Here is a 15,454-nt window from a genome sequence, read left to right on the forward strand (position 1 = left end):
TAAAGGGGAATTTTAGTACCTGGTTTAGAGTTTGTCTGGAAGAAGGTGTAATCTATTATAACATTCTCTTGAAGTTTTTCTTCCACTTTGTTTTCATAGACATAAGTCTCAGAAGAATGGGGTATTGTTGGCCGTCCTTTGAAGTATGTCATGACTTCTCAAGATCTTTCTCAATTACAGTGGTGGTAGACTTTGATAGATTGCTGGTGCTTTCAGCTCTGTCATGTGTGTCCTTTCTGTAATGATACTAAAAGCAGAATCCAGTTTTATCTTAAACAGGGAATTTCGATTCATCCAAGTTTCTTGGCCCATCTTCTGCGCAATACATAGCAAGTGTGGTGTAAAAATTCAGTGCATTCATTAAAATCAAATACTTTCCTGTAACATGCAATGAAACTGGAATCTTCTTCCTATTATTTTTTCCAAAATGTTTGTAGAAATCTGTTGGTTTGCTTGACTTGGCTTTTTTGGTGTATATTCTCTCCCTCCTTTATCAGGATCATTACCAAATGACCAGAGACTTTGAACGGCTTTCAATTATTTGTTTGTTGACAGTACTGTTTAATGCTGGAAAGTGTTTCTGCAATCAGCATTACAGCAGTTAACCACACTAATACGACTGCTGGGTTTTCAGTCATCACAAGCTGATGCCTTTCTCATTGTCATTACTTCCGGTGCCTGGCAATTTCCCAAGGCTGAAAAGGATCACTAGATCTGTTAGTCTGATAATAGAATCATAGAATCACCAAGGTTGGAAAAAAGTTCCAATATCACCTAGTCCAACCATCTACCTACCACCAATATTTCCCCACTAAACCTTGTTTCTTAGTACAACATCTTTGACATTTTGTGTATGCTTCCAGGGGTTGTAACTCCACCGCCCTCCTGAACAACCTGTTCTAGTGTGTGATCACTCTTTCAGAGGAGAAAGTGTTCCTAATATCTAACCTGAACCTCCCCTCGCACAACTTGAGGCCATTCCCTCTAGTCCTATTCCCGCTTATGCGGGAGAAGAAGCTGACCCCCACCTTGCCACAGCCTCCTTTCTGGTAGTTGTAGAGAGCAATAAGGTCTCCCCTGAGTATCCTCCACACTAAACAATCCCAGCTCCCTCAGCTGCTCCTTGTAAGACTGCATTACGCACCCTTCACAGCTTTGTTGCCCTTCACTGGACACAATTCACAGCCTCGATGTCCTTCTTGCAGTGAGGGGCCCAAAATCAAACACAGTACTCAAGGTGCAGCCTCACCAGAACCGAGTACAGAGGGATGATCACTTCCCTACTCTTGCTGGTACTGCTAAATGCTATTTCTGATACAAGTCAGGATGCCCTTTGCTTTCTTGGCCTCCTGGGCACACTGCTGGCTCATGTTCAGCCAAGCGTCCACCAGCACTCCCATGTCATTTTCCTCTGCACAGTCTTCCAGCCATTCTGCCCCAAGCTTGTAGCACTGCCTGGAGTTGTGATCAAAGTGCAGGACCCGGCACTTGTTCATGTTGAACTTCATCCCATTGCCCTCAGCCCATCAATTCAGCCCATCCAGATCTCTCTGTAGGGCCTTCCTACCCTCAAGCAGATTCACACTTTCTCGCATCTTTGTGTCACCTGCAAACTTGCTGAAGGTGTCTTCAATCCCCTCATCTAGATCATCAATAAAGGTATTAAACAGGACAGGCCCCAGTACCAAGTCCTGGGGTATACCACTTGTGACCAGTCGCCAGCTGGGTGTGACTCCATTTACCACCACTCTCTGGCCCTGACCCTCCAGCCAATTCTTTACTTAGCAAAAAGTTTATCTGTCTAAGCCACGGTCTGCCAGCTTCTCTGGGAGAATACTGTGGGTGACAGTGTCAAAAGCTTTGCTGGAGTCTAAGTTGACTGCATCAGCAGCCTTTCCCTCATCCACCAGATTGTTCACTCGATCATATAAGGAGATCAGGTTGGCCAAGTGGGACCTGCCTTCATGAACCTGTGTTGTCTGGGTCTGATGCCGTGGTTGTCCCACACGTGTTGTGTGGTTTTTCTCTAGGTTGTCCTGTCAAATTTAATCTCTCCTGTGCCCCAGAGTACCTTCCAGCAAGGCTCTTCATTGGAGAACACTTAGAGGTAAAGAACCTAGCAGTTCTCATCATTTGTTTCAGAGATTGATGACACTGGAATGAGGGTCTTGGTCAGATGTCCAACATCTAGCCTTCTACACAGACCAGTGTGCAGCAAGGTGAAAATGTGTATTTCCTCTCTGAATATTAATTTATCTTTGAATATTAATACTCTGACCACTTTCCTGCTCAGCATATTCCTAACCTCATTATAGTTTTAGTGTTTAGCATACGTGTTCATTAATTCCTTCAGTTCATACTGTCAGTGGCTCTCCTTTCCATGAACCTGTTCTTCATTCTCCTCATTAATTCATGGGAACTTTCAGCATTCACAATATGCTGTGGCAGTCTGTTTTTCAGTTTTCCTCAGTGGTGGAAGTGCTTTGTTTAAGCTTCCACCCATTGGTTTGTTTAGGCCTTTCTCCACGAGGGCCATGTGTATGCAGACTTCTCACGCGTCCACACTTGTGCACAGTCTTGAGTCACAAAACAAACATACCAAGCCCTGAAGAAGTGCGTGCACTTCATTTCTCGGGCATACACTACCTGTTCTCCCTGCTGCTGGCACAAGCTTCCTTCTCTGAGGCATGGAAGTGTGGCTGCGGGGTGACAGAGGAAGGCACACACAGTGAGGAGTTGAAGCAACCAAGTGTCTGGCTGCGGAGTGCTGCTCTCAGTCTCTCTCTGAAGGGTTTTCTGTAGGTCTTAAGTTATTTGGTACTATCTGTACTCCTTCCAAGACGTAGAGCCTGGAATGTCCATCCATCCGTTTGTCCATCTTCACTGTAAACTGACTAATGCAGTAGGTGTAGAGGTATCTTTCTCCCTTCTGTTTCTTCCTGTTTCCCAGTGTATCCAGTTCAAGGACTGCATTCATCCTTTCAGCTGTGTCACTACACTGGTGAGTTGTGTACAGCCTTTCATTTAATGTGCTGTTAGCCTCTGTCCAGATATGATCAGGTATATGTTTGTATCGGGATATCTTATATGAAGGTAACCAAACTTCAGTTTGTCATAGAGATGACTACAGGCTCTCACCTTGTATCTAAACAGTAATTACAAGGCCATTTCTAGAACCGGAGGGGATACTCTGTTGCCATACCATTACCTCTGCAGTGCATTAGTGACAGACATCAGCCCTGGAGCTTTCCCCAGAGGTACTGTAACCCTGCAAAACCCTGCTTCTGACCCTCTTGTTTGTTAGACTTTCGTTCTTCTAAGAGATGTCAGAGATGACTTGCACTTAACCTCTCCCAACTTTTGATTTTGTGGGAGTGTTATTTCCTTCTTGGTGTGAGAACTCCAGAGGGACACCACTCCTCCTTAACTATTTCAGAAGAGTCTAAACTAGAAGGAACTAGAGAATGTTCCTCTCTACAGATACCATTGTTAAGAAGGCTTTTCTGTGTTCATGATGATTCTTCAAAACCTGTTTATTTTTAGTTTTGGTTTGCTAGCTAGGGTATCTGTTTCATCAAGATTTTGATAACATTTTTATTATCACTGATTTCCTCTCCCCTGACCCTGCCAGATGCACTCATATCCTTTTTTATCCTCTTGAGTTCCTGATGAGGAACTGCTACCCACGTGTTTCTTGTGTGGTCTGTAGTTATAAGCTGCATTTCTTAAATGTTTGTTTTTCATCTTCGTTGTATGAAAATGTTAAGAGATAAATATGCATGCCTCCAGTGCATGTTAGGAGAAAATTAAAGCACCCTGAGACGTAACAAGGAGGATGCATATGCAACTTGAGTGTGCATACATTCAAGGCATACATCCAGTAGGTAGGCTAAAACACTGGGAATGTATTGTTCCATTTTGAGCACTCATAATTATAAAAATGGAAAAAAACTCCACACATTCTGCAGTTTTCTTGGTGGGCCTCTGGAAGACAACCTTTTATTTTCTTAACTAGCCAGAAATTAATCGAGTGGTTGAGGTCTTGAGTTTAAATCTGTAATAGAATGCAAGATTTCAGATGCCACAAGCAGCTGCTTTCAGATAAGTGGCATCTATTTTCCAGATGCTTTCTCCATTTAGGTGAAACCTTTTATTTTTTTCTGAGATTTCACAGAGCTGCTTGGTGAGCAGGAGTGTATCAGACTGTTTTTGTAAAGGAGCAAACCTCTTTATACTTAACTCCAGAAGATTTTGTCTTCTCTCAGACTGAGCTGGTTGTTCTCAGTCTGCACAATATTACTGCCCAGTTCCACTTTTAACAGCCTTCTTTCCATTTTTAAAATAAACACAAGAGATGTTTTCTCTCTTTTGATGATCGTGCCTCTTTGGACTCCTTAATCGTCTCAATCAGATGACTCCTCTATCCTGAGGGAATTCTCCACTGGGGTAAGATTTGGCAGAACAAGTTTTAACAAAAGCATTTCCTGGACTAAGGTGGAGCAGAATGGCATTCTGTCAGATCTGAACTGGTCTGTGGTCTCTCGGGGAGGATAGCTTGTTAATGTAAATTAGAGTTGCTTATGATAGGGAAAGCTCTACTTTAATTTATCCTGGGACTGAGTCAGAGTAGTTTCCTTTTGTGAACCAAAGGGCAGTAACCCAATTTCTCCCACGTGCGCATAGTCCCCAGAGAAAGTGGGCCTTGCTAGAGGACAGGGTTTATGTCAAAGGTCGTTGGCATTGGTCAAAAAAAAGAGAAATAAATAAAGAGAGAACAAGGCAAAACAGGCATTTAATTTGATTTTATCAGAAGAGCTGCCAAATGAATGCTGTGCCAGGAAACTTTACCTGCAGCTCTTAATTACACTTCCTCTGTCACGATAAAAACTGTGCCTCCTTATCTGCTCTGTTGCTTGAAGTAATGCCTCTCATCATCTGAGGTTGGGGGCACACATCCAGGGTATTGCAAGCATGTCATTGCCAAGTCTGTAAATACAGTTCATGTTTGTTGGCAGTTCCTCTGTCCATTAACATTACATCATCTCTAGACCAAGCCCATGATAATTAAAACAGTTTCAGTCCATGTAATTTAGCTTAATCTGACTTAAAAGACCCCAGTATCAAAGGTGACATCAGTCCATGGATGCTACGTACTCTAGACAGCTTGCATCCTTTTCCAGTTCTTGTCTTCTTTGCCAGTTTTGAATAAAAGTACATAAAACTATGTTGGCTTTAATCCAAACTATATCATCAGGAGCTCTGATCTTTTAGAAGCAGAAAAGTTACCAAGTATCTTCCGTGACTGTAAGTTTTGAATGCTTTGTCAGCAAAAGAGCAATACAGCTTTCTGATCATTGAAGATAAGTAAAAAAGAGAGAGAAAAAGAAAAAAAGGAATTCAGTATTGTATTTCCATTGACCCCTTCCAGCTTCTTCCTGTTTTACAATAAATTTGTGACCTTTTAACTGAGGATCAGTTGTGTTGCTCAGTAGTAGGAAGGTTCTGCAGGTTCTGTGTACTGTTTTTTCAGCTTTATCTTTGTGTAATCCTTACGCTTTGTTTGCAGCAATAAAGGTGCTGAGATTTCTAGAGCAGTCTTTGGTTTGTGGGTTACAAAGTCCTCCAGACCCTCTTTTAGCTTTTCTAGGTCTTCAGCTTCCCTGTAGAGTTCTTTGTTGCCTAAATTGCATGTGATTCTTTGATTTGAATCCTCGTTATGCTCGGCATGAATTTCTGCATATTCCTGTTATTAGCTATAAATATACCAGAAGACAGTTTTGTACAGAATTCCTCTGCTTGCTATTAGCAAGCTGTACCATCAGCCCTTCTTCCTCAAAGTGATTGCTCAAGAGGATGTTAACGCGGGTGTTCGGGAGGACTGTGGTGGGTGGCATCTCTTTCTCAATAACGCTTCAGTTGCAAGGCAAATTTCTAACCAGGTAGATATCTGTATATGGCAAAAGGTATGATTATTGTGCTAGAGGAGAATCTCACCCTTTTTGCTTTCATTACCCGAGAACATTGAAAATACCGCTTTTTCTGCCTGCCATTTTTCCCAACTTCAGATATTATAATTGGTGATTTTCCTTTGAGATGTGGTACAGGCAATACATTTCACCATAGATAGATAACCCTGGTTTGGCAGTTTCCTGCTTTTGACCTCTTGCATTTGGTCACTCCTGTTTGATTTGGGTAGTGTTCTCTTTCAGTCCTCCTTTATTGTTTCACTTGCAAAATCAAGAAGTTTACAAGTCACAATAAGCAGAGGTGGAAGCTACATGTAGGAGGAGAGTGGAAACCCTGAGGAGAAGGTAGGGGAGGTGGTCAAAGAAGCGAGCTGTCTAAATCTACAGAAAATCACAATGTTGGCTGATGATGAGTAGTGGGGAAAAGCATATTAATACCCTTCAAATGTTAATGACAAGGAGGTCAGGCTGTCCAAGAACTGTATTGAGGTACAAGTAGAATATCAGCCCCTGGAAGAGGAGGCAGACACAGTATGTTTCAATCACTTATGTTACACTGATATTATACTGATAGCAGTTTTCTTTAAAAAACAGTACATCGCTGCTTGGCATCCTAGATGTTTTTCAAACCATCTCCATTTGACATTTGTCATTTTGCAAGTGTCACTAACAGAAGCTGCTCTTGTACGAAGCTGATCATTGGGACTGTGGAAGGCCTAGGTCAGAAAGTATATGTCTACAGTATAATAAAATAAAAAGTGGTTGGATAGTGAATTTGGTACTGTAAAGAGTCACTGAAAAATAAGATATCAGCAGGGATGCTGCCCAGTAATAAGTTATTAATGAAGCAATTTATCTTACGTACCAAGTGTACACAGGGAGCCCTTTATTTCAATTCATCTAGGTAATGCTACAGCAAATAAGTCAGCAAAGCCTAACCTGATGAGTTAGGTTCTGGCCCTTGGGAAACTTGCTACTAAGTCTATTCGAAGTTCATAAAACTTCATAAGAAGATCTTAAGTGCTAGATTTTAAACTATCTCTCAATGAGAAAATGATTGTGAAATCTGTTCTCTCTCGTAGGGCATTTTCAAGTGTTGCTTAAGCCTTGGAACAGTCTGAAAGGCTCAAAAAGCCAGAAATCAAACCTCAGTATTGATTTGTCCTCTAATTGAATGTTCTCAAATGTAATAGAAAGCCCTTTGTAGGGCAAACGCACAAGACAAACACATAGGAGAAGACTGATGTAAGAGAAGTTTGCTTGTGCAAGCACGGGTATCTAGATGCCATGACCGTGTCAGAGGTTTCCAGACAATGTCATCTACCAATTATGTTTTCATGAAAAAGTTTCCAAAAGTTAGACTAACGTAACGTTAATTTAGTGAGATAAATAAGTAATCTATACTGAGAGGAAATTTGATGCTATGATTTGCGTGGAATAGACTTAATTTCTTTCCAAACAGAACCTGGTCTACACATCTTCGTTGTATGAAATAAAGTGCTTTTGGACAATTTTTGTGTATTGTTTATCAAAATTTAAACCAAACCCAGGAAATTCATAAACAAACAGGCAAACTTATTTATTTTTTTTTGTGAAATTCTGAAAACTACATTTCTGAAATGGAGATGATAAAATTCGTTAGTGATTAGGCTGACAGGGACTAACCTACTTAGAGCCATGCTCTGCAGCCTTACATTTTCTCATTTAACAAGTCATGTTCTAATTATCTGTTGAGCTTTTTACTCTTTTCTGCTTTTCTGTAGCAGAAGTCTGAAATCTTGAACGAAGCCTGTGAGGTTTGATTACATCTTGCTAATGGATTGTTGCTCTGTCTGCTGTTATATATATGTCAGATTGCTTTTGTCATAAGAAAATAAACTTTGGTGTGTTTTGTGAACAATAGAAGTTGCTGAGTTCTGTTAGCCTAATTCTGTAGGGTAACTGTAATTGTATGGTGCTATTGATGTGCTTTTAAAGGAAACATAACTTTAGTAGTCTTGAACTTAGGAGTGAGCTGAGGATAAATCTATTTTAAAGCTGATCCATTTTTTATGCTTCTTTTTTTAAACAGGAGGAATGCATATAAGGAGCAGTGATATGAAGAAACCTTCATGAAGTTCATGTAGAAGAAACCTTGGCTTGTAGGAAATCTCCTTCTGGCACAGATTGCAAACAGTGTCTTCCCCTGAAATAGTTGTACGAGATGAACAGGCTGTGATAATACTCCAAACTATCTGACTGAAAGGACGTGTTTCTGTGTTGCTCAGCACAATTTGGGGACCAGTTGCTACGAGAAGATTCTGCACATGAAAACAGTTTAGTATTTTGTATAGTAGCAGGAAAAACAGAACTGCTTTGCAGGCTGTTGAAGTGTGATATTCATAAAGAGAAGTTTGCTTGGGCAGTGTCTTCTGACTGAGGAGAGGCCATTGCTTGCCAGGCCACGGAAGCTCAAGGCTCTCCGATGTCCTCCAGCAGGTGATGGGCATTCCACTGAGACCAAGGCCTGTCCAGACCAGTGCTGTGCAGCGCCAGAGCAGCTAGCGTGGCTGTGGCAGAGTGTGGCTCCATGGAGGGCAGCAGCACGGTGGAGGAGGAGGAGAGTGGGGCCGGGTCTGGAGCTCCGCCACTCACCCTGTCCTCCCCCTGCAGCTTCAGCTCCTCCCTGTGCTTCAGCTCTGCTACCTCTGAGCAGGGGGCCCCGTCACCATCCTCTACTGGCAGCCATGTGGTGGAGAGCCAGTGGGAGCTCAACAGCGTGGCCTCTGAGTCGGAGGAGGAGGAAGCGAGCGCACGGGAGCCGCCATCTGGCACACAGCCTACAGGGCGGCCAGCCGAGGAGCCCGACCTCGTGATTGAGGTGTCAGGGCAACGCATCCGGGCACACAAGTCAGTGCTGGCGGCCAAGAGTGACTACTTCCGTGCCCGTGCCTCGCGGGACATCCTGCGGGTGAAAGGGGTGAGCTATGGGGCGCTGCGGCTCCTCATTGACTATGTCTACACAGCCCGCATGGGCGAGGTGCGGCACGACAACCTGGCCGAGGTGGTGAGCGGGGCCCGTGTCCTCCAGATGCCCTGCGCCTTGCACTGTGCTGCCGAGGCCATGCGTGCCCAGCTGCGCCTTGACAACTGCTACCAGCTCCTCTGCCTGGCCAAGAAGCAGCGACTGGCGGAGCTGCGGGAGGCTGCCTACCGCTTCATGAGTGACCACTACCTGGAGGTGCTCCGTGAGCCAGGCGTCTATGGTCGCCTCAGTGGGGCTGAGAGGGACCTTATTTTGCAGCGGCGCCTGGAAGCTGGCCGGCGCTGTCTGTTGGTGGCTGAGGTCAGCGATGCTTTCGAGCGGCCAGGTGGCGGCAGCCGACCACAGAGCCGTGAGAGCAGCCGCCCGCAGAGCCCCTCCTCTGTGATGTCTTTGGAGGAGAGTGGCTCCCTCATCCATTGCTACCATGAGGCCAGCCGTGAGTGGAGGGTGCTGACGCGTCTGCCCGAGGAGGCCAATGCCAAGGGCTGCGCCATGTGTGTTCTCCACAACTACCTCTTCCTAGCAGGGGGCATTGTCGCGGGGCCGGCAGGCAGCGAGCCAAGGGCCCGCCTCTCTGACAAAGTCTTCTGCTACAACCCCCTCACTGACACCTGGAGCCAGGTACGCCCACTGGCTCAGCCTCGCTCACAGCTCAAGCTGTTGGCTCTGGACGGCTACCTCTATGCTGTGGGGGGTGAGTGCCTCTTCACTGTGGAGAAGTACGACCCACGGGCTGATCGCTGGAGCCCTGTTGCGCCCCTGCCCAAGGGAGCCTTCGCTGTTGCTCACGAGGCTACCACATGCAATGGGGAGATCTATGTCTCGGGGGGATCCCTATTCTACCGACTGCTCAAGTATGACCCCAAGCGTGATGAGTGGCAGGAGTGCCCTTACAACAGCAGCCGCCGGCGCTCTGCCGACATGGTGGCCTTCAAGAACTTCATCTATCGCTTTGACGTGAGCAGCGGCCGTGGCGGAGAGCAGGGCCCAGGTGGTGGGACTGGTGGTGGTGTCGAAGTTTTCCGGTACAACACGGTGGCCAAGCGCTGGAGCCAGTGCGCCAGCTTGCGGCCCAGCAGTGGCCCCATCCAGCCCTTCCGCTGTGCCGCCTTGGGTAACACCATCTACTGCGTCAACCGGACCGGCACCCTCCGCTTCAGCTTAGCCCAGGATGGTGAGGTGGAAGCGGATGGCGGGCTCAAGGGTAGCTTTGATGGGGAGCTTTTCAAAGCTCCATTTGATGCTAAGGGCCTCCTGCTACCCTTTGTGCTTACCCTTCCAGAGAAGGTGGAGAAAGCGGAAGACCAAGAGGGCTCCCTCTCGCTGTGAGTGGCCAGCCTTGCTGTGGCCTGCCAGTCAGAGGGCTGGGTTGTGGCTTTTGGGGGAACACACAAATTCCCTCCCACAGAAGGGACCCTCTCCAGCATGTCTGCAGAGAGAAGGGGCTTCCCCTTTTCCCCTTCCAAGGTTTTGGTCTGGAGGTGCTTGGTTATTTGGGTGTAACTCCTACTGCGTTTGGTGTGCTTTGTGTGAAAAGCCAAGCAAACCAGAGGAGAAGCTGCTATAAAAGGATAATTTCTGGATTATGTTTGTCTCGGTTCCTAATATCAGAGAATACTTTTTTGTACCTGGATTTCTAAAAATTCCTGACAGCAGTGTCATGACGAGGTGTTCCAGTTAGTATTGGTTGTGTGTGCCCGTTGTTGCAATCTGGGCAGGAGCCACTTCTGCCACTTCTTTTCTTTTCGCTCCTGGATGATTCCAGGGGTTAAGCACTGCTGTGTTTGTTCTTATGGTAAATCAACTATTTCCTCTGCTAGAAAAGTATAGGAAGATCATATCAAATGCAGCATTCGTAGATTGTTCGAGGAGGACGTGGCGCTGTGTGGTCCCAGGAATTTCAACCGCAGTGATGTAACAGATAGCAGACTTAAAGCTTTAAGCAACCCGAATGTGTTGCTCATATTTGGAATATATATTAAAAAAGAAAAAAAAGAAAGCAAGATACTTGTTAAAAATGCAGCATGCTATGGCAGATACGAAATGTTAATATGTTCTTTATTTGAAAAAGGCAATGGTTTCTGTATAAAAATACACTGTTTTATTACTTTTTTATCAGAGATTTTAAATTATAACAAAAGTGGACTGTAGCTGTTTGGACTGTAGCAGATTTACATGATCATGTAGACCACTAGAGCTGTGGGAAATATTTTGTACTTTAACTACTCTTTAATTAACTGCAGGTTGAGGAAAGTTAATTTACCAAATGTAAATTCTTTGAAACTGTCTGCAGACAGCTTAAATGTTTCGTTGTATGTTCAGTATCCCGTGGCAAGAGGCTTTTCCAACTTAATGCAAGACCATCAAAGGAGGACCCGGAAAACAGGAATGTGCTACACATGTTGATTTTGTTGTGCACTAGCGTGATGTTATTTCCCTATCTTTGGATTGAGAGACTGTGTTATTTATTTTGATTGATTGCTGTAGTCAATAAGCCCTTGTCAACTGCAGTACATGCTGATGGCGTATGCTGTCACTGGGATTCTCAACCACTTGGGTGCTGTTTGTGGAGCAGCATCCTAACGAGACACAACCCCAGAGAAATTCTTCCTGCCTGTGGGAAGTCGGAGCATACTTTTTTTGTCGCGTTACTTGGAACTGGAAAAGTATAAACTGTCTACATAGACAAACTATAATGAAAAGGGCACTTGCATTTATTTTAAAAACTTTATATATATAAAAAAAAGTCGATAAGGCAAATGTTTTAGCTTTACAGTAAACCACTGAGACCTTTTCTGAAAAATAGAAGCAGTGTTTTTACTATTAGTGATTCAGCCTGGAATTGGCATGGTCTGTGGAAGGGAATTGTTTATATTCAAAGTTCTGGTATAGATTCATATTTTAGAAATAAATAGGGACCTTACATCAAAGAGCAGCAGATCTTTTTATGTTTTATTAAGATGTTTTCATTAGCAGAACATTAGCATTCTTATATGTTATGGCTAGTTCCAAAGGGAGGCAGCAGGCTCTGTCCTAAGAGACACCGTCTTCACAGAAGACAGTAGTGAAGTTAATAGATATTTTTTTCCTTCCCAGTTTTTTTTTCTTCCCACTTCTTTTTTTCCTATTTTTTCCTCACTATCTGTCCTGAATTTTAATACAGCCGATCTGATTTGCCATCTTTAGAAAACATCTGTTTGGTTCTGACAGTTCTTAGTCAGTGAGCCCATTCCCAGTGAGCTAATTGAAGCATCTCCCAGGTGGGAGCTGCACTGTGATGCTTATCTTAGCCTCACTGGGGGACAGTGCAGTGGAATTGAGTACCACAGATGGTGTATTTGTTAGTGATTCACAAAGAATTATTTTGTTTTTCACTGAATGATGGTCTTAATTCTTTGACGAGAATGCTTAGAAACATTGACTCAATTAAATTACAGTGTTGTAGTTTGAGCAGGAAAGAAAATGATGTATTTGCCTTCAGCATCGTTTTTTATTGTAACTGTAGAAAGTATTTCAAGCTGTGTACTGAAATACTTAGGTGGATATTTAAACTAAAGTCTTACGTGCTAGGCCAGGTTTTGAATTAGCAGAAATACTCAAGTGTCAGTTCTGTCTTACAGTACAATACAGTTCTGTAGTTCAAAATATTTAGTAGTACAGTTTTTATGTTACAGCATAGTAGAGAATCAAAGGGAATCTTTGTTACTCTTATTAATTGGTCATTAATTAAGCATTCTTATTTCTGTTAACGCTTGAAAATGCTGCTAAACGAGTTTTGAGAAGTCTCCCTGATTTGAGATGCAAAAATACGTCACAGACTTTGAGGAAAGAATAAAACACATCCTTTCTTCCAGAACTTGTTGCTATATCCCATGAAGAAGTATACTTGGAAATGATCTTTACAGCACTATATGTCTGCCAAATGTGTGGTGGTTTGTGTTTTTGCTAGCTTACATCATTAGCAGAGGTTGTTTCAAGTGCCTTTCCACTCTGCTGTCACACAGTGAGAGCAGAGCCTGGTCTCCATTAGCAGCTGTCCATCACGCCTGTTTCCTTCCTACACTCTGCATAATCACAGCCCGATGCCTGACTGCAGTTCTGTGTTTCTGCCCACATTTCCTACTCTGTGGCCTCTCTTTCCTCCCTGCTGAGCCTGAGGCAGATGTGCTGGGAGCTATTTTTTTCTGCTGCTTGCATCTTTAGTGTATTGAAAAGATTAATGCTTGGGTACTAAAACCAGAATTTAAGTAGACTTCAGGAGTGGAAGACCAGATGATGTGATACCCAGGAGTTGTAATATGTTTGTATGGCAAGCTAAAGTGCCATGCCAACGTCATGCTGTGGTTGTCTATGTTTGTCTTTTAAAGCAGTTATTTATATAATTGCCCGAAGGCTGCTGCATTTGCATGGGAACATGGAGAGACAGTGTTTGCTTTCTTAGCCTACAATGATCTAACCCAAATCTCTGGAGGACTGGAGGACTTGGAGCTAATCCCTGATCTCTAAATATTTGAATTACAATATAATACAATGGTTTGTATTATGCACCAGTTGGCTAGAAGTCTCAGAAATGATCCAGATAGGTGAATTCAAACCACCATCCTCACTGAGTGATCTGAGACGAGCTGGAGAGCCCTGTTCCTCCCCACTCTTCTTTCTCCATGAATCTCGCAGTCCCCTCTCCCACCTTTCCCAGAGCATGCAGGAAGTATTTTCTCCGCGTCCTCTTTCCTAGCATGCTTCAGTTTTCAAGGTCATCTTCCAAAAGACATAGACTTGAATTCTCCTGAGCTCAGGCCTCCCACATCACACGTGTATTCCCAAATTTGGATATTGGTAGGAGAATATTGGTGCCACGTCCTATAGCTTCTTTCAAAGATTAATCTCATACAAAATCTTCAGAAGCACATACAGGCTCCTGCACCCTGAGCTCTGGTACATTCTGGGCTCCAGCTCCTGGATGGGTCATTCAGGATATGTTTAGGATGAGTCGGTACAATGGGACAAGTTTTCTGGAGAAAGTTTTTTCAGGCACGCTCTGAATTTTGGTTCTCCAGTGTGAGGTGAGGAGCTCCATGCACTGTACCAGGAGACTGTAGAGGAAGTTTAGATCCTGCTCAGGGGCAGCGCCTTGGTTAAGAGGCATTGCAGTGCATGGCATGGAAATGCCCAGAGCAGAGCCTTCATTGCATCTAAACTAAATCCCTGCATAAACAAAGAGACAGCCCACCTCAGCAAATGCTAATAGCAGACAGAAATGTACTGTTTCCATCTATTAAGTGGTTCTGTAAAAAAAAAAATTACTTACAGCAAAGCCATTGGTACAAATTCTGTTTACTCTTGGAAAATAAGTCAAAGGAATAATTGGAAAAGAAATAATCCTATTTGGTCAAAACAGGCACTGTTAAGCAACATGGGAAGGATGCTAATCATACCCTACTAAGGAATAAAGTTATGCAGCAGCTGATGTAAATTCTGTCCACAAAAACAAAATCTTTGTATGTAAGTACCTGGTCAAATTTGAAGTGATAAAGGAAGGAATGATTCATATGAAAGCTGTAACTCTGTGTGGTTTGGCTCTCATAGTACAGTATGCTAATGATCACTGTTCGTGAGTGGCCTGTTGCTTTTCTTGCTTTATGGTATCCGTTCCAATGACTGCTCTATGGATGGGTCACCCTTCATTATCACAAAGCTTAACACTGGCACTGGGGTGATTTGCTTTGTGTCTGAACTGACATGTAGTGCTTTCTCCTTGAATGAATCCAAAGGATTTGGAATTATCTTTCTTCAGCCTTTGTACTTTTTAGTGGCGTTGCTCTTGGGAAACTTAAGAGAGCACGGGAAGGGAAATGGGAGTACAGTGGAGGAGCTGTAGTAACAAGCATTTAATGATTTTCTGTCTACATCAGATGCACATTGGACTGAAAAAGGACATCTCTGTATAGCTATTAACAGTGTGATCCCAAGCACTGCTGCAGCAAAGTATGTTTTCATTTAAGTGTATTTACTGGCTCAACTCCTGCTCTGAGATAATTTAATGAAAGTTAGTAGTAACTCCATAATGAAGTAGATTACTGGCACTATTCTGAATTGACATAACAGCTGCTAAAAGTGGAGATTGACACCCAAATTCAGTAAAACCATACACTCAGAATATCTAATAATGCACTTTTCATTTGTTTTGGCGTAATTAATGCTGTTGTAAGAGCTGCTGGAATGAGCCCATCTGAATTAGGAAGCAGCAGGCTATTTTAGAGGCTCTCTAAGCATCGTGAATTACTCAGTGAGAGGAAATTGGAAAGTGAGGAAGAGGGAGAGGAAGGAGAGGAAGAACTGGGAAAGAAAAATACCTACTATATATTCAGAAGAAACAAGTAGCAGAGAAGGGAAACGGGAGTTTGTATTGAGACTGTGATGACTACATGACCAATTTTTTTTCCACGTATTTTTTAAGTAGCTT

At 43.5% G+C, this 15,454-nt stretch overlaps 1 protein-coding gene across 1 annotated transcript; it reads left to right on the top strand.

The window, feature by feature from the left end:
• Positions 1-8,393: 8,393 nt before the first annotated feature.
• On the top strand, positions 8,394-13,782 carry KBTBD11 (kelch repeat and BTB domain containing 11). Its single transcript, XM_065730768.1, has one exon. It carries the CDS (start codon positions 8,536-8,538, stop codon positions 10,318-10,320), a length of 1,785 nt encoding a protein of 594 aa, XP_065586840.1. The 5' UTR covers positions 8,394-8,535; the 3' UTR covers positions 10,321-13,782.
• The last annotated feature ends 1,672 nt before the right edge of the window (positions 13,783-15,454 follow it).

Source organism: Cyrtonyx montezumae, unplaced genomic scaffold (assembly GCF_038088225.1).
Source record: "Cyrtonyx montezumae isolate F1298 unplaced genomic scaffold, pur_monq_1.0 scaffold_13, whole genome shotgun sequence".
NCBI lineage: Eukaryota > Metazoa > Chordata > Aves > Galliformes > Odontophoridae > Cyrtonyx > Cyrtonyx montezumae.